The sequence below is a fragment of the Trachymyrmex septentrionalis genome, unplaced genomic scaffold (genome assembly GCF_001594115.1).
Source record: "Trachymyrmex septentrionalis isolate Tsep2-gDNA-1 unplaced genomic scaffold, Tsep1.0 scaffold16, whole genome shotgun sequence".
In the NCBI taxonomy this organism is placed as follows: Eukaryota; Metazoa; Arthropoda; class Insecta; order Hymenoptera; family Formicidae; genus Trachymyrmex; species Trachymyrmex septentrionalis.
The window spans coordinates 5,357,127-5,375,554 of NW_017304758.1; the positions used below are offsets into that span (position 1 = coordinate 5,357,127).

The 18,428-nt window shown below is 36.2% G+C and overlaps 2 protein-coding genes across 3 annotated transcripts in view; both read right to left on the reverse strand.

Moving 5' to 3' along the window:
* Positions 1-18,428, reverse strand: part of LOC108746111 (transmembrane protein 132C) — a 104,145-nt gene that overhangs the window by 16,342 nt on the left and 69,375 nt on the right. For both annotated transcript variants that reach the window (XM_018482662.1, XM_018482661.1), the window contains exons 2-3: positions 9,553-10,714; positions 363-506 (exon numbers count right to left, since the gene is read on the reverse strand). In XM_018482662.1, coding sequence (XP_018338164.1) covers positions 363-506; positions 9,553-10,714 — 1,306 coding nt within the window. The remainder of the gene's footprint in view (positions 1-362; positions 507-9,552; positions 10,715-18,428) is intronic.
* On the reverse strand, positions 12,475-16,605 carry LOC108746114 (phospholipase A2-like). Its single transcript, XM_018482672.1, has 4 exons — positions 16,461-16,605; positions 16,068-16,227; positions 13,167-13,319; positions 12,475-12,709 (listed from the first exon to the last, which is right to left on the reverse strand). The coding sequence occupies exons 1-4, from the start codon at positions 16,603-16,605 to the stop codon at positions 12,550-12,552; spliced, it is 618 nt and encodes a 205-aa protein (XP_018338174.1). The 3' UTR covers positions 12,475-12,549.

Consider the following 18,428-nt stretch of genomic DNA (forward strand, 5'->3'; position numbering starts at 1 on the left):
AAAAAAATTCAATTGTTAAATATTAACCTCTATTAAAATAACGCTTTACGTGATAAAAGATGTTAATTTAAAAATAAGAAAGCGAAATTTTATGCAGCATTGAAAGCACAATTTAACAAGTCTTAACTTTTCAACGTTCGTTCGCTCGGAAATTCTTGTATTATTCGATTTGCAGCAAGACCTAATTCGTTCATATTCTCGGCTTAACGAACGGAAGCGAGGGATTTAAATTGCTCATTACATTAACTGCCCTCATGTTCACAATTCCAATAAGAGTCTTTCTAAACTTGCCGACGTATGTCGGTTTAACGAGGGCAGATTGCGCGACAGGACTATTCCAAAGGGGTACTTCATGTACTTACGTGCTCGATACGCGCGACGAGTTCTCCTTACGTCGCGCTGTGAACGTGGCGGCTGTGTTCTTCACATTGACATCGCTAACGACAATCCAGTCCGGGCTGCTAGATGAAGCATCCAGGATTTTCACGCCAGACTTTACTCGCGCTCTGAAACATGCCGTAAATATACGGTTCTAACGTAAGTCAAGTAATGAACGGAAAAAGTGAAATAAAAAAAATGCTAATGAAATTAAATAGAAGAAAATCTCCTACAAAAAAAAAATATATATATATATATGTATACATATAATTAATCCTTTATTCTCTAGAAAGATGAATATATCTCATTATCCGTTAATTATAGAAAAAAGATCGTTCGGAACGATCATTTAATAACTTTATACATGTAATCGGCCATTATGTAACGCAAAAATGTATCGTTGCAATAATATCGATTTAGATTATATTTGTTACATATATCGAACTATATTATATCCTCGCACACACGATTCGAACAGTGTTTAAAAAAATAAATTAATTAAGATAGTTTTCATGAGCCCGATCATATTGCATTTTAAATATATTTGTATTCAAATATATATCAGCATTATAATATTGAATAATCTGTATTTCATTATCTTTCCGATTCTCTGAAAAGAATATTTAATTGAATTTCAGATAAAGAATATGGAAATGTTTTGCTTGGCTTATTCATTATTGTTTTGTAGTTTTGTAATCCAATAATTTTCAGTGTACGCTAATCTTCCAATATAGGAGATCAATTTTCAATTGGTAAACCTTTCAGGAATTTCTAACGACTAACGATCAATATTCAAATTTGATGTAAAAGTAAAGTGTGTTAAAGATAGATTGTAAGATGATAGATTGTAAAGTTCAAAAGAGGATATTACCCTTTACACGTATGTGGGTATATGTATAAAATATAAGTCACATGTAAAGTTTCAGAAGTGTTTCCTTCCAATAATTCATACAAGTCTATAATACTACGCGACTTTTATTACTCATCGTATTGATCTATACGCATTTTTTCATCCGTATTATTAGCTATGTTCTTCTGTCATTAAAAATGAATGAACATACAGTTCTTCTGATGAGACCTATTGCCCTCATGTTACCCTAACAACATATCGTCAAGTATAAGTACTTGTGTAGTCTCTGAGTTTTCTCCTACGAAAGTCACAAACTATAGCTTGCGTTTCTTCAGGCGCAAGCTGATTTTTTTATATAATGGTACACAATTAGAAGTTAATGTTACATATAGTACATATAAGAAAATGTTCGAAAGATATGAATATAAATAACCAATTTCTCTATTCTGTATAACTGCATTCAATTATTCCTCCCTCGATCTTGCTAGTTATTCACTGTAAATTGTCGAACGTAAATCGGATTTTCATTCGATCGGACTCTGACGCACCGTAGTGGACTCTTCACATATGATACCATGTTTCGAACATCTCGATTTTTGTCGTCATTGCAATAATGCGTGCTATTTCTCGTCGAAGCAATGTCGCGTGCACTCTCGACGAATCCGCGATAATTCTGAAAGCTAGATTGAAATTTAACGATGTATTAGACCCTGTAAAGAAAATTAAATTTGAAAGTATATTTAATATTTACAAATTTAAATAAGTTCTATACATATAAAAGTTGTATAAATAAGACATTTTCGTTTAATCACACATTTTTGTAGTTCGTTTATTTTATCTGTTATTATTTTAATTGTTAAAAATTAAAATTTCAAAAATGATAAAAAATTTACATTTTTCATTTATGAGTACTTTAAATATTCCAAATAATTTATGCAAAGTTTCATTGCGATTCAATTGATCAGTTACAAAGGTATAAAACAAATATTTATTTACTGAACTAGTTCACGCATCGCAATAATCTTGAATACGTAATGTATTTATATTAAAAAATTGAAAAGTTTTATCATTTATTTTATACATTTCCATATATTTTTATTAGAGCACAGATTAAAAAAATACTACTATTTATTAAAATAACTTATGATCCAGATAGTAAAGCATCACCAAATTTGTCGTATATTATTATATTTTTAAACATGATTTAGAATGATCTGATAATTTTTTCATAATTTGATTATCTTGCAAATATATACAAAACATCCTTAAGTAGTTACGACCGCGAAACAAAGCGCTGCAAGAAAGCGCGAGCGTCAATAATGCGAATTTCGCATGCATTTCACGTTTTATCGTTTGCGTTTGTGACACTTCTCATTTGTCTACAATCTTTCTCGCCGATATCTTTATCGAGTGATATTCAGATATAGAATTCATTCTTAAAGTTTCCGGGGGATGTAAAAGAAAAAAAATATATAAGTTACAAAGGTATGCAAAAAGATTTACTCTGATTAATCCGAATAAACCCAAATCAAATTAATGTTTTATTCCAGAATAAAAAGAGTAATGTTCAATAGAGAGAATATAGTAATAAGAAATTAAATGCTTTTATAATTTCATCGATCTTTTTAAAAAGAATAAAAGTTAATTTTCTGCAAATTTAAGAAAAAACATAAATAAAATATAATACAATCATATCTGCATATTCTTTGATAAATTCAAACCGATGCATCTTACTTCAACAGCATCTATTTTTATGTTTATTGTTACTCATATATTAGCAGCGAAATTTTACTAGCGAAAAATTCTTTCCGAATTGGCTAAAGAATTCGCCAAACTATGCGACAAAAAGCATATACGACGAGTCTTTGATCTCGAGATTTTTGCATAGTGATTGAAAATGTTTCTGAAAAATTCTTAATCAAAAGAATCATGAACGATTACACAGAAATATGCATATCCAGATGGAAAATTCGCGACATACGTGCCGGTTTGTCTTTTGTCTTCGTAGCATCGTGAAAGAGTATAAGGTCATTTCTTATATTCTGCGACTATGAGAGACATTTTCTTCATCATCGCCAAGTCAATTCGCTCACGCGAGGGAGGAGGCTGCATTCCTCGCTCCGAACTAACTCACGCTCTAGTTACGTGACCGAGTCATAGGGTCGGTATCATATATGGTGAGGGAGGAGAGGAATGGGCGGCTAAAGAAATGCGTCTGTCTGACGCCGCGACGTTTATGTAGATATTCGCTGTGATGCGACGTAACGCGGTACACCGCGATTGCAGCAAATCGTATACTCAAATCGCTGTCGCGATGCAGACAAACTAGACGATAATCCGAAAGATCGAGACTATTGCTTCGGAGTGCGCGCTATCAGCACTAATGTGTCATTCTATTTCTATCGTTTATTAGACGTAAAACAGGATCAAATGATACAATAGCGCTAATAGTGTGCTCCTCAAATGCAGTCTATATACATATAGTCATCAAAGTTGTAAAACAAAAAATATATACACATACGAAGTTAAATGTTAAAGACATTCGTATCGAATGCTATACATTACAACTTGTATAATTTATTTGAAACATGCATTCTACCATTGCAACAATATATCTTCTTAAATCTCTGTTCGCGACTACAGTCTTCAGCCTCGAGGAAATCGTTCTTAATTCAAGTTGAAACGAGAATTTTCAAGTGCACGAATGCAATGTCGCCCGGTAAGCGGATCTCGCAGTAGAAAAGTGCACCGAGTGGCTAATACGAAACTTCGGATCAAACCAGACCGGATATTGCCTCTTCAAGTTCCTTCTTGGGTATATTTGCCAAGCCAAGGAAGCGGCCTACTAATACGTATTTAAAGCTGCTGCCAACACCTTCCATAATAACTCAATTTGCTTTTTTCCCTAGAAAAATAGGGACCGATGTCTCTTATCGCCAGAGTGCATTTTCCCTTGTACGTATTGCCATAGCGTTAGATCAGCAAGGAGGAATTCAAAGCGCGAAAACGATTACAAGGGATATGATATTTTCCCTAAGATCCCAGTATGAAATATTTCTAAGGCGAAATGTCGCTCTAAGGTGAAGTCCGATTTCTTGTGCACGTTTCCAGCAAATATCCAGCGAGAGATAGTACGATATCGCGGTAGTCGACCAGTATTTCCGATTGAAAATTCTCGAGCAATGAAATGAATGTTCATTTACGACTAATAACGAAGGAACAATCTACTCTATTATTAACGTAACTACATGCGTCGTATTTTACGTTGATATCGTTGATATGATCTCTTCTGAAGTTTTAGATTAATCGGTTGCCAAAACTGCCAAGTTTAAGATCTTTGCGGATGCCTCGCTTCAAAATTCCGCTAGCGTCAAACATTACAGCAACGGCTTGCACTGCGGGCGCATACTGTGCCGCATATTGCAAAGCACATGGCTACACACATACACACATTGTGTGTTAACTTTGTCTTCACAATCATACTAACGACACGCGCACGAAAAGAACCCCAATGCAGTTATCCTCCATCCCGAGCGTCATAATTTAAGCAAAAACAAGCGTAATTACGATCTCTGCTGAGTTCGCCTTCACTACTAGCAATTAATTTACATATCTCCGGTCTTAATCGTTTCGACGGATCCAAAACTTTAATTAAATTCAGCTAAAAGCTAAATTAAGCTTCAGACAACAATAGAAAAAAGCGTGTGATGCGTATAACAAAAATCTAATGTACAAAACATCAATTTATACCCCCTTGTACAACACTGCAACAAGACATGTAATAACATGGAAGTGCTGCATAAAAATTTATCGAAGTAATTAGCGGAACACAACCCCTTTAGATACGATTCTTACATATTTTCTATATTATTTCTATTATTATTCAGTAAACATTGTACTCTCTATAAAGTTTAAGTTTCTTTATAATTTTAGTTTTTATATTTTAAGCCTTAATCAAACTTTTATTCGTTTAATAAGAAAAAGATGAGAGATAACGAAAGAAACGATAAATCTCCTAAGGCAAAACTAGAATAGAGTTAAAACGAACCAACTTCTCTATTAGATTTATTTTTCTTGCTAATTATATCGCGTTCACAAATGACAACAGAGTAATAACTACTACAGGTTAGCTAAGAATTAGTGGAACGGCGACACGAAAGGGGCGGATATTGGGTCATCGCGCGTTAAACGGCGCTCAGGATGCCGGCTAGGCGAGTTAAGAGCGAACCAATTACAAGTTTCAGATCAAGTTATTTCCGCGAGCCTATCTTGGATTTACATACAAATCGCCGATGTGCAAAACGACGATCAGGGAACGCTATCGGGAACGATCACGAATGCATGCGCGCACATTTCCACGCTGAACGCTAACGAATGATCGAATATCGCTTTAAAATTACCATTTATTCAATGATTGCGTCTCTCTCTTTTTTGGGTATTTCTAGTTGTTCATGTTTTGGCCGATCGATCGATATTGATAGGAATACTATCACGTGTGGATTTTTTTAGCTGTGGAGAATCGACAACACTCATATGTATATTATGAAAAAAAGAAAAAAAAAACCGGTCAATACAGATTTAATATAACTCTGATCATGAATCGTACAGTCTGTCAATCAGTATGCAAGATTAATTATAATTATAAATTATAGATGTAAAAGAAAAAATATTTTCATTAATATCAAATAAATTTCATTTTTCTTGATTTACACTTGAGTATTTAAAGAAAATTGTGAGAGAACTAAGGACTCTCTTTGTATAACTGTTGCACTGTTGAACAATGCAATATCGCAAGGGCACAGAGGCGAAGACCTATGGTTGGACTAGTGCGGCTTAAGAGGCGGCCGCGTAGGAAATCTACGGTTTAACGTGGCGCTGTAAGAGCCTTAGATTAAGGTTGCGAGACATAAAAAGCAGGATAAAGCCCCCCCTCGACGCGGACAAAGGCTACGATTAGCTCTTAGCAAGCTCTTTAAACGCGTGAAGAAATTTTCGCTCAACTCGTCGTATTTTCAGAAGGTTTCTCTACGGGGTAATTTCGCGTTTAAAGAATTTAAGAGATTCGGACGAGCATTTTTTCTCGAATTTTCGTATCTGGAATTACGTTTGTTAAATAAAAGAGAAATTAATGAAAAGAGATAAATAGAGATAGAGATAGAGATAGAGATAGAGAGAGAGAGAGAGAGAGAGAGAGAGAGAGAATACATCCTTAAAAGAAAATGCGGTAGAAGTGGAACACTGTGCGTGTATAAAATATACGAATATAACGTAATTTAATATTACCTAATAAACTATTTTCGAGAGGGCAATGAAATTATGCAATAATAGCAATAGGATACTCTCAAACTAATAATAACATTCATTAAACATTACAAGATTATTATTAATATAATAGTTACCTAATTATTTTTACATGAAGAGATGAAATTTTCAAACAAAGCAGCTTTCAAATAAAGTCAAGAAAAAAAAACTTTTTATCAAAATAAAGCATTCGTAAAACTTCTTGTAAAAAAATGTTCCAAAAATAATATATATATAACAGAAAGATATTGTAAGTAAATTTTACAATTTTCTACGTTTACGAGATAGTATTACAGATAATGTGATTAAATAAAGAATTTATTTACGTATATAACTCAACTTTTGTAAAAGTATAACTATCTCATTAATTCTGTAAAATTACCAAACGTAGGCTATATGGCTATGCAGATTCTACATCTATAAACCAGCGAGCTCTCGATAGAACTCACTGATATGAACAAATGTAATTCTATTTTAAAATCGCTTCAATACGCAGAAATTGTGAAGATAATCTCGATAACCTGCAACCTCCGCAATGAGTTCAACTATCGATATCACCTATCTTACGAGTTATCATCTTCCATTACTGTTTCGAATGCAAATGAAATAACAAAAAATGTGAATATATATATTCCGAAAATGTTATAAAATTTAAGGGCCAATAAAATTTTAATTCATTGACTATTCTTTGTGCAGCAGATAAAGCTTTAACAAATAACATAATAAAGGTTATTTCTCTATAAAATGTTGAGTCGTGAAAAAATTGTTATTTAATGTTATCAATTTAATCCCTTAAGAATTTATATTCCAAATAAGCTGCATAGTATCTCTACATTTCGTGATATTATAAAAGAGAAACTAATCGTACAAATGGTTTATGACTATGTCGTCAAGCAGGAGCTTTTAATTTGTATTCGTCTGCGAGAGTTTAATAAGCTTCCATGCAATAAGGTTTAAAAGAGATTCATTAGTATTTTACTTTTCGCAATATTACTAAAAAAAGTCTAAATTAGATTCCCGTATAATTAATAAGTAAACTCGCATGGTCCCGAAAATATCATATTCAAAGAGGGAAATGGAGGCGCAATTTGTATGGAATCAAAGCAGAAAGGGGAAAGATGTCGAAAAAATACGGTCTCATATTTCCGCACAAGAAATTGCCATAGAGTGTCTCACCCTCTGTAAAAACAGCATAGAAACTGGACTGTTATAAAAATCTTATCAAGAAAAAATCCTCATTAATCAACGTGAGAAATACGATTACGGACTCGACTATTATAATATATTAAAATTATAAAAATTATTAAAGATTTCTTAGAAACGACCGATTTTCCGATATTAATACAATTATCACGAAGGACACAACATTTGTTAATATTTGCGTCATAACATTAAAAAACTTTTATCGTAGCGCTATAATTAGCTATATAGTTTTCACTTACTATTTAATTGTTTGTTAATTCATTAATTATATTTAAGACTATTATATGTACGAGTATGTGATCATCACCGACGTCGACGTTATAGAACGCCAAAGTCTTTATCGTAACAGCAAGCGTAAGTGCATGCAATAGCCTTTTAAGCGGTTCATAAATTTTGGAAGGGTTCCGCAAACTTCCGTTAAATTATCTTTGATATACCTTCACGCATTGTGTGATAATTCAGGTTATGTTTGAAATATATGTGTATATTATTGAATACTAAAATCTATTATAATTTTAAATTAAAACAGTATTTTCATTTCGCAAAATAAATATAAATTTCAAGCAACAGATTTTGAATTTATTATTGTAATAATGGGATAAATCAAGATTTTCGCGCAAACTGATTATTGTAACAGGCAAATTAAAATTCAAGATATCTGAATTATCGAGAAACGTTAATCCGTTTTCGCATATCATATTTATAATACTACTCGTGTATACGCAACGGCATAGGTTAATAGGGTTAACCGATTAATTATGTAAGTCTTAACTTAGCACATACGGCTTTTTAATGCGATGTATTTTTTCATTATAATGGAACGGAGTAGATTTTGTACGATTCATAGTCCACTATGATTTATCTCTATGCATCTTATACGTGACATTGTACCACGGAACTCCAATATCTGCGACTTATAGTGTTAGTTCAAGTGTTTCGCGCTTATTCGACGCAAAAAGTCCTATCCCGACGACACCGCTTCGCATTCCCAATGGTGTATTACAGAGCCAACAATGAGTATCTCACGCGGATTGGCTGCTGTTGGTCCTTGCTCGAGTGTACCCCGCCGTGTTAGTTGCAGTCGCGGAACTTCCGAGTACTTACTAACAACAGGCGAGCTTGTAACTTTGCTCGCCTGCTTACTTGACAATTCATCCAATTAGAGAATTCCAGCCCTTCCCAACAGAGCGTTTCCGACCCACTTTCCGGCCGTGCGAGATGTGGTCCCCCCCCCCCTCTCGACTTGGGATTTAAAAGCGCTTTCCGGGAGACGCGCGCGGCTAAAAAAAAGTACACGCAAAGTGAATCTTAACGCGGAAATTGCGACTCCCGCATTTAATCACTTATTTGTGTGAAAGTGGTTGAGCGAGATATCACGAGCGTGTTTGTATTATATTTGCCGGCGCGGCGTTAATCGCGAGTTTATTTGCGTATTTCCAAAGCGCGTTTATTATCAACATCGTCAATTCTATTAATTAACATTGACGAAAATCTACGAATTTACCTTGAATTAATGTATTTTTTTTATATATTATAACTATGTAAACACTATGTAAAACTAATAAAGGAAAGAAGTTAGCGGCTCTCCCACTTTGAATCTTTCCTTCTTACACTTTCTATCATTACTTTGTTTTTAATTTGTTGTATTTACCATCGCAAATAATTACATCTTGACAAGTAGTCCTCTCTTTTTAAATAGATGAAGTTTACTGTCGTTTCTCTCAAGATTTCTCTCTCTCTCTCTCTCTCTCTCTCTCTCTCTCTCTCTCGAGAGAGAGAGAGAGAGAGAGAGAGAGAGAGAAGCTCGCCAAGTTGTTTACCTTAAATAAACCGCGACGATCAACGGCGGTCGATCCTGCCTTTCCGTCACCTTAACGGGATGTAGGAAGGCCGGGATGTGCAGCCTGGATCTCGGATAGAGCGGTCCGTGCGGCACCAGCAACGTCAACGAATCATCCGCCCTAAGTTCCTTGTAATCTGCTTTGTTGGGCGCAAGCGGTACTTGGCCTAGAGGAGTAACCGGCTGTATTTGTACCCTGGGCCTACAGAATCCGGATTCACCGGTAGCGTCGACCGAACCACCGCCGCCACCGCCGCCACCGCCGCCACCGCCGCCACCGTTGCCGGTGCCAGCAAGTCCTCCTTCCTCCGTACGCGGTTCCAGCACCGAGTAAGCAACTTGAATCAATCGCGGCAGACTTTTGGCGACCTTGACACGGCCGGAAGCATCGGGCGGCGGTAACGGTGCCCACCAATCGGCCGGTATGGTGATCTGCGCGAGACAGACGCCGTTCTCGCCATCGGGGCTGCAGGCGGCCGTAAGCGCAGATGATGACGAAGACGAGGAGGAGGAGGAGGAGGAAGAGGAGGAAGAGTAACCATTGCTGCTCCTACTCGCTGCGTTACCCCGTGATGGACTGGCCAGGCTGGCGTGCAACACCACGCAGACTCGCTGATGCCGCGCCATCAGCAGTTGACGTCTACCACCGGCCTCGCTACCGGCATGGAAGAGCACCCTGAGAACGGGCGAATCGCGCGGCACGCTGTTGCCCACCAGGTGAGCTGACATATCCAGATGGCGAGTGCCGAGCTCCTGCGCGTCAAGGATCGTTGCTGCCGTGAGATTGCGTCGTGTCTCTGGTCCCGGCAGCGCGTCCAATGGATCGGGGACTATGTAGCGCGCCGGTACGGTCTGTTTGGTGCTGAAAGGACCGTACGTGGCCCGCACCGATACCGGCTCGCTCGTCTGGAAGACGGTAAACTTGTCGATCGAGAGGACAGAGCCAGGCGGCGGCGATGGTACCGCGCTTCCTGCATTATTATTGTTGTTGTTGTTGTTGTTGTTATTCGATACACTTGTAGATAGCGGCGGGATGGTGTCCGAGGATGTGCCGCGGGCCGGATAATATTGCCGTGGTATGTGCTTCAGAAAGAATCCACCGTCTTTATTCTCAAAGTGAACCTCCACTGACGCCGCCACGTCTGGAAAGATAAAAGGAAACAATATGATTAAGTCTCCAGGCTGCTTATGTTAAAATTGGCTAATTTACTTAATTAGTTGTCAATGTATTGGCATCTCCATACTCCGTACAACTTAAATTTAACAACGTTCAATTTAACAACGTTAAAACACTATTTTTTGATAGAGATATAAAATATAATCAGAATAGTTTGGATCAAGTTCGGATAGTCCGATATTTTATAAGTATATAAATGATCTATGTGTATTCACACATAACGACAAAACTATTGTAAACGTTTATACCTATAGCATCTATAATTCAAAGAGTTATCTAAATTGCAGTTATCTTTAAATTTGTATATTTCTCAAATATTTTTAAGAATGTCTATAATAACTATAATTAATCTTTGAGCATCTGTTATCCTTTACTTATTTCATACTCTTTCACTACTCGTCATTTTTCAATTCCGCAAATATTCCGTATGTATCTCGTGCTCTTAAATATCGCCGTCGTTCGACGTTGCGCCTTGGCCTTCAACGACAGCGACTGCGACGGCGACGGCGACGGCGACGCGACTTCTCCAGCAATAAATCACGGCGTTCAACGCGAAGTCGACAATTTTTCCTATCGCATCGATGGTACAGGACGCGAGGAAGAATGGAGTCGCCGGGTTGGGAGAGCTGGCGCGCGCTCACGCGCATCCGAAAGTTGGCGCAGGTGAGCGCAAGAGAAGTTGTAAATCGGTGGTAGGAGGATGCTGGCGGCGCGAGGGGCCGCGGCGCGGCTGCGCTTCGTCCGGACATAAATTTCCGAGCAAATCCCAGAGAGTAAGCGCCAGCTGCCCGCACGGCCTCGCGTAAAATGGAGGAAAGCCTCGGAAAAGCGAGAAGAGGAGGCGAGAAGAGAGAAGCGAGTCGAGCCGAGCCGAGCCGAGCCGCTCCCTCTTCCACTTCCGATTCGACCCTCGTCGCTTATCTCCCGTCTCACAGCGCCCCAACCGTGGACCAACCCTCTCGTTTTCTTCCGTGCTAACGTAGCCTGTATTTCAGCTTCTGTTTCTTTTCTTTTTTCTTCTTCTTTTTTCAGATCCGATAACAGGCGATTACGTTGAAATGATTTAGTGGGGGGGTTTCAACAGGACTTATTGCTACATTGTAAAGCGAATGAAGCACGGCGGAAATAGATAATGTTATAATGAATTCAGAGAAATGTGATTTTGCTAATTTTAATTGCTGTAACTATTTATGTCTTTCTCGTGCTGATATCTTCTTCCTAGCGCGCACGTTACAAGTTATAATTTCGCCGATTTATCATTGAAACATTCATTTATCATCAGAGATATCAAGTGATGTGAGAGACAAAGTTATTTCTTCTTAATAAATAGCTAAACATGAGTATGTATACGATACACTGTATGTTTTTGTCATTTATTAAACTAATGTATCGAACCGCGAGAATGAGACGGCTTTATCAATTTGCAGTTGATTGGTACGCTTTTAATGACCCTTATTTAATTACCACTGTTATGGATCATCCACCCTACAATCAAATCGACCCGTATTCTTGCGCACGCATATACGCATTTTCCGGTTTAACGCATCAGAAATCTAACGCGCATTTAAGGTACATTTAAGGGATGAGAAAGAAAGGAGATTGAGAGAGATAGAGAGAGATAGATAGATAGAGAGAGAGAGAGAGAGAGAGAGAGAGAGACAGCAAGAATAAAGCATTTGTAAAGCGGTTTTATTGACGCTTATTTAACTACGTTGACAGGCCTGGTCGATTGCGAATTTATATGGCTTTACACGCGTATGACGTTTCCTCCGGTGGTCGGCGGTTCCACAAAATAGATTCCTATCGGCCTGCGAATGAAGTGCCGGAATCAAGTGATCGAATATGACGATCGGCCATCACCATCCGGTGGTCGTTTTGAAAATACGTTGGTACGTCGAACCACTGATACATCTTCGGTTGGCTTTCGTCCAGCTCGTACTCCAAACAACGTCTAGGGATGCTGCCAAGAGATCGTTAGCACATCGTTCTTAAAAGTTTCCAATACTCGCGATAATACTCGCCGCTTTTTCGAATCATAATCTACACAGTATGTGTATATAAAATTTTCTTACATTTCCAATAATAATGTACGTCGCATATCGGAAATACATACACACACATAACGTATTGGAAATAAAGAAAATACTAACATAAATACTTTGCCACTGAATATTACGCGGATCCAATTCCAAGCGAAAAGTGTATTTATTATAACTATTTACACGGATATAATTCCCGATGCAACACATATCGGAATATGCGATCAGGAAACAATAAAATTGATTGAACACGGTCCGTATATATGCGTATTAAATGGAATCGTGAGAAAATCGATGAATCTCTCGCAAATACCTGACCCATTTGAAAATCGAGTATCGACTTGCTATTCGCGAAGCTCTAATACGTTTACGACTCACAGTGAATGGCGTTTGCAGCCAACGATGGGATAGTCTTCGCGGAAGCACTTCGTGTCTAACACGCTGAAGTAGAGGAAGCCAACCTTTGCGCTAACGAGTTCCTCCGAGCTGTGGAGACAATCGTAGAACCTCTCGTCGCACGAACAGTGTAGCCTGATTTTGCACATTTCACAATCCTTTATCAGATTACTTGCTACAAAAAGCGACCTCGCTTCATTTCAATTTAAGCTTACTTATAGGATTGTAGGGGAACACGGGGAATGGTAATGTGCAGAAAAAGTGCTTTAAAATTGTGTGAAAAATAAAAATAAGATCGTAACAGACAATCGTGGGGTAAATTTAAAATAAGGATGAGTATAAGGAAAAAGTCTACTTAACACTCAGTCGTGTATCTAAAGTACAGCTTACAAATTACGAGCTTAGTCCACTCTTGTTCTATAGCTTTGCTTTTATTTTGCATCTTAAAACGATAATAAAAATCAACAATCGCTAAAGTCAGATTGATTTTTTTGTCAACATTTTTTGGACAACATTCTTTTGGTATGTATTTTTTCACACACCATTATACTACTGTTTTTTTCTTTTTTTTATTTATATAGAATTAATAAAAGATCAATATTTCGTTATTTTTTTCCGCCAAAGGGTTATTTAATATTTTAATATTTTTAATAAAATTATATTTTATACTGACATTCCAGTTAACATGAATATTGCATATCTTTGCAATAGCTTCAAATTATTGACCCAGTAACAATACATAGTTTTTAATGTATTATAAGGCAAGCTTTTAAAAACGTTCTTTTCCATCCTATCGTATATCGTAAAAAATTGCCTATGTAATTAATATACCAAGTTTGTAATAATGCGCAACGTCGTATATCAACGTCAAACGTCAACCGCAACTATAGCAAGACACGCACGAAACTTGGTAATTGTTCTACTTGCGTGAAATTGTACAAGAGACTCACTACAACGGACTAGTCCATTGACTTCCTTCTACAATTGCTACTAAATCTTTCCGCATGACAAAATGATATCACTGCGATACATAATAATGTGCGCAGAAACAAAAAATACTCGTGTCTCTCATTAAGAAAACAAAACATTAATAATAATTTGTTTTCTTCATTTTTTAGGTACTTTGAATTCAACATGTAAAAAAGGTCTATGTATATTGCATTTAAATGTTCAACTATGCTTCCAGTGATTATCGCGATACGTGTAACATAATCGTATTCGTGCAATACAAAATAACTATGATAGATTACGTGTATGCTAAAAAAAGAAACATATAGGATCCCTGGGGATCGGATATCGTGAGCACCTTAAGGAAACATTTTGATATATCTAGCATACTGAAGAATAAAAAAATCTTATGCATACCATTTGATATTTTATGTATCTTAGAATGTTAATTATTGAAATTGATTATTTTAATTCAAATGTTGAAACGGTGCTCACATTACTCTCTGGGTAGGTTAATACGATCCTTATAAGTATCCTTATGTAGGGGCAATATGAGCACAGAGGAAATTTTGAAGAAATCATGCAGAAATAAAAGATTGAAATATACATATATATAAAACATTCTATTAGGATAAATGCCAATCAGATGTTTGATTAATATAACCAAAAAATAATATTACATTTACAAATATTTAGTAAGTATTACCAAATGGTAACAATTCTTATTAAATATTTGTAAAAGTGACATTATTTTTGGTTATATTAACCAAATATTTGATTGGCATTATTTCACTATACATTTAATAGTTATTATCAAACTCTAAGGGGGTCAACCACTGCTAAAAAAATGTACGCTAATGTACAGTGATTGCTAATTATGGCAATACAATATGCTTTAGTGTTAGCATTGCTATTACATTGTTAATATCGTTATTCTATGTATTGCCACCTATGGCTCGTAATATTGCCAAGTGTTATTAATGTATTGCTATGTACTACTACGTATTGCTAGCGTATTGCTAGCATATTGCTAGCGTATTGCTAGTATTGCTACTGCTAGCATTGCCTGTTTTATTACTGTACTGTCGCAATATATTTCTAAAGAAACTGATTGCCATAGTTGTTGCCCTCTCGCCAGACTTTTTTTTTCAGTGTACGATACGGAATAACGAAACTGCTCATAATATAAACGACCATGCTATCCGAGAAACTCCCGTATTTAATAAATCAATAATAGTCTCGAGACTTTATGAAGTTAAAATATTGTTTATTTTACAAATATTAACGTGCAGAACAAAATATTTTCTCAATGTAGATTGGGGACCTTATGAAGTTAGAGGAAAAAAACGTAAGAAATAAAAAAGTAGCGTACCTACTTATTTAATGTGATAAATATCTGACATAAATTTAGATCAAACTTCGTAGCATATTGGTTGCGAAGACAGATGCATCTTTTTACAACAGTTTTACAACTACTAGTATCAACCGTTATAGAAATATAAAGGGTGCTCATATTATTTGCAGTGCTCATAATACCCGAAACCCAATCCTACCCTATATGTTCTTATACATTGGTATAGTACAACACGCGCTAATAAACAGTATGTTTTATTATCCGATTATATCTTTAATAAAATTAATATACTTTTATAAAAATAATAGCACACACACACACACACACACACACACACACACACACACACACACGCGCGCGTGCGCGGTAAATATCCATGTATAAAAATAGCCATATACTATTGTAAGTATCGATACCAAAGATTCGAAGATATCAAGGATCAATGAACTTTGCATTTTCTGATGCATTTTGGAAGAAAAATTAAGAATATAAGAATTGTCAATAAAATTCAAAAAGCAATATTTCATCTTATTAAATAAAAAAATTGAGGTAAAAAATATTATTCCAAAGAACAGATTCACCTCGTGTAAAAAGCAGTATTGGTCAAGCCATGCTTAGTCTCTATCGGTTGGATTATATCTTTGCAATTATCATGTTCACGACAACATGCATCAGTCATTGCAAATACTCCCAAATCGTCCGGGCCATCCGCTATATCACCACTGCCGCACCATTTGGTCCCTGATAAAAATTCAAACAAATGACAAAAGTTCTCAAAAATGTCCATGAATAAAAGAAGAGTTAATACAGTTTTTTAACATATTCTGCCAAATACGAACGAAATGAATTATCTTGTCCTAATCGTATATTGTACGAATTTTTATTTATGATATTATATATCGCAAGCTTCTTTGTTAAATAGAATTGTACATATGACTGCATTGACAAAACCATATCTCTTGGATAAATCCTACCTGGAAATATAAAAGCCGGTTGAAATGTTTCGCGAAGTTCATTGTTGACGGAAATCTCACTGTTGTTCGGAAACGCGATATACCATCCGCGGATATTCTGGGATAGTAATAAAAGTACAAAAAACCGCACAATAGTCGAAGTCATCGCGACGAAATCCTTCTGTCGTTCTAACGAAGGTAGAAAAAAACTATTCCCTTTTATACAGTATAACGAGAACCTTCGTCCTTGCGCTCCATTTCGTTTTTAAGCCATCTAATCGCTCGGGTTACGCTTGGCGTACGAAACAGGCAACTATTGTGTTGTGTCATGGACATTTGCATTTCCTGCGAAGGAATTAATTTGCTTCGAGATAACAAAACCAAGTTCTAAAGAGTAAATTATCAAGGTTTCCGTTGACATGTGAAAAAAAAGAAATACGCCACACAAATACTAACCAAGTTTAAGCGATAATCTTTAATACAGTTAAAGTTAAATCTAATGTTTTAGAGAGATAGGAATAAATCAACAATCGCGTGTACTGAAAAAAGAATGTACTATGTGTCGTTGAATTAAATAAAATTACTTAAATATATATACACAATTATTTACTTAACAAAGATACAAAGATACAAAGACTTGGCAAGTTATCTTTTCTCATAATAAACGTTGACATTCTAAATTAGAGAATGATCTACCTAACGACGAATATTATCCAAAGCTCATTCACCGCTAATAAAAACAATCAATCAATGAATGATCATATTTTACGAATTTCGGTAAAAATTGCGTTTTATCCAACCAAGTCATAATGCGAAGGAACTTGAAAAATTTATTTTCACGATGAGATTGTTTTATTCTTCGTGACGCACCAAGAAATAGACGTTTCCGAAATAGCATTTCTACATAAGCAAATTTCTCCATAGAGGAAGTTCGAATGCAGATTTAAATGGATACTCTCATCTTGAAAACAAACGAAACCTCATCACCCAGCCTCTGTGTAGCTACGACTGTATTTTTTCCCCGTAGTCGAAGTGGCGAGAGTGACAGTCTCCATTTGCGCCACCCTTAAAGTGAATGCAGTACACTCAATGCACGTGCTTGTCGTACACTGTTTGTTTCGATAGCGCGATTGTGTGATAGTGTTTGATATCAAAGTAAATCCTATAGGGCCAGAAGAGGTGGGCGCGGATAGAGTGAGTGGGTTATGAACCCTGGAGCTGACCGGCATACGTCAATATTGTGCAAACCGTGATACCAATAATAACTCAACCAATAATCGATTGCCGAGTTGTTGTTGCCGATATGGTAGTCGATACGACGAATTGACAAAACGCATGTTGGCACAGGCGGTTATGGAAAATAACAGACCCTTCGAAGAATATCGATCACTTCCGATTCTGAAGGAGATAGATTTTATACTCTAGTGTACAAAATCTGTCTCGTCGCCGGAGAATCTACTTACTTTTCTCCTTATTACCTGTTTGCTCCGTTAGTACAATACTTCTCTCATACGTGTAACAAGACAGAAGCACGAATAAACATAAAATTGTGAATGATGCAACGATTCATTCAATTTAACATTGCGCGTGTTTTTCACAAGCTACTGTAGCTTTATTCGTCCTTTTACGATAATGGTAATCGTCACCAGATAAATATTCGATATTATATCATGATGTATCAACCATGATGTACCGCAACCATATGCATAATTACAAATCAAAGGCAATTATATAACACCGATGATGTACAACAAAATGAAACGCAACATAGACTGTAATAGAATTTTAGCTAATTTGTATATTATTATATGTAATAATATTACAAAGGTCATAAAAAGTCATAAAAAGTAGATCGAACTTATTATTTGTTCGCGATATAATGAAATTATTAAGATTGCGATATGACACGCTAGAATATAACAATTTTGTGATTGTACTTAATGCAATAATTTTTTATTTCTAATAAGAGAATGATATTTTTCAACATTG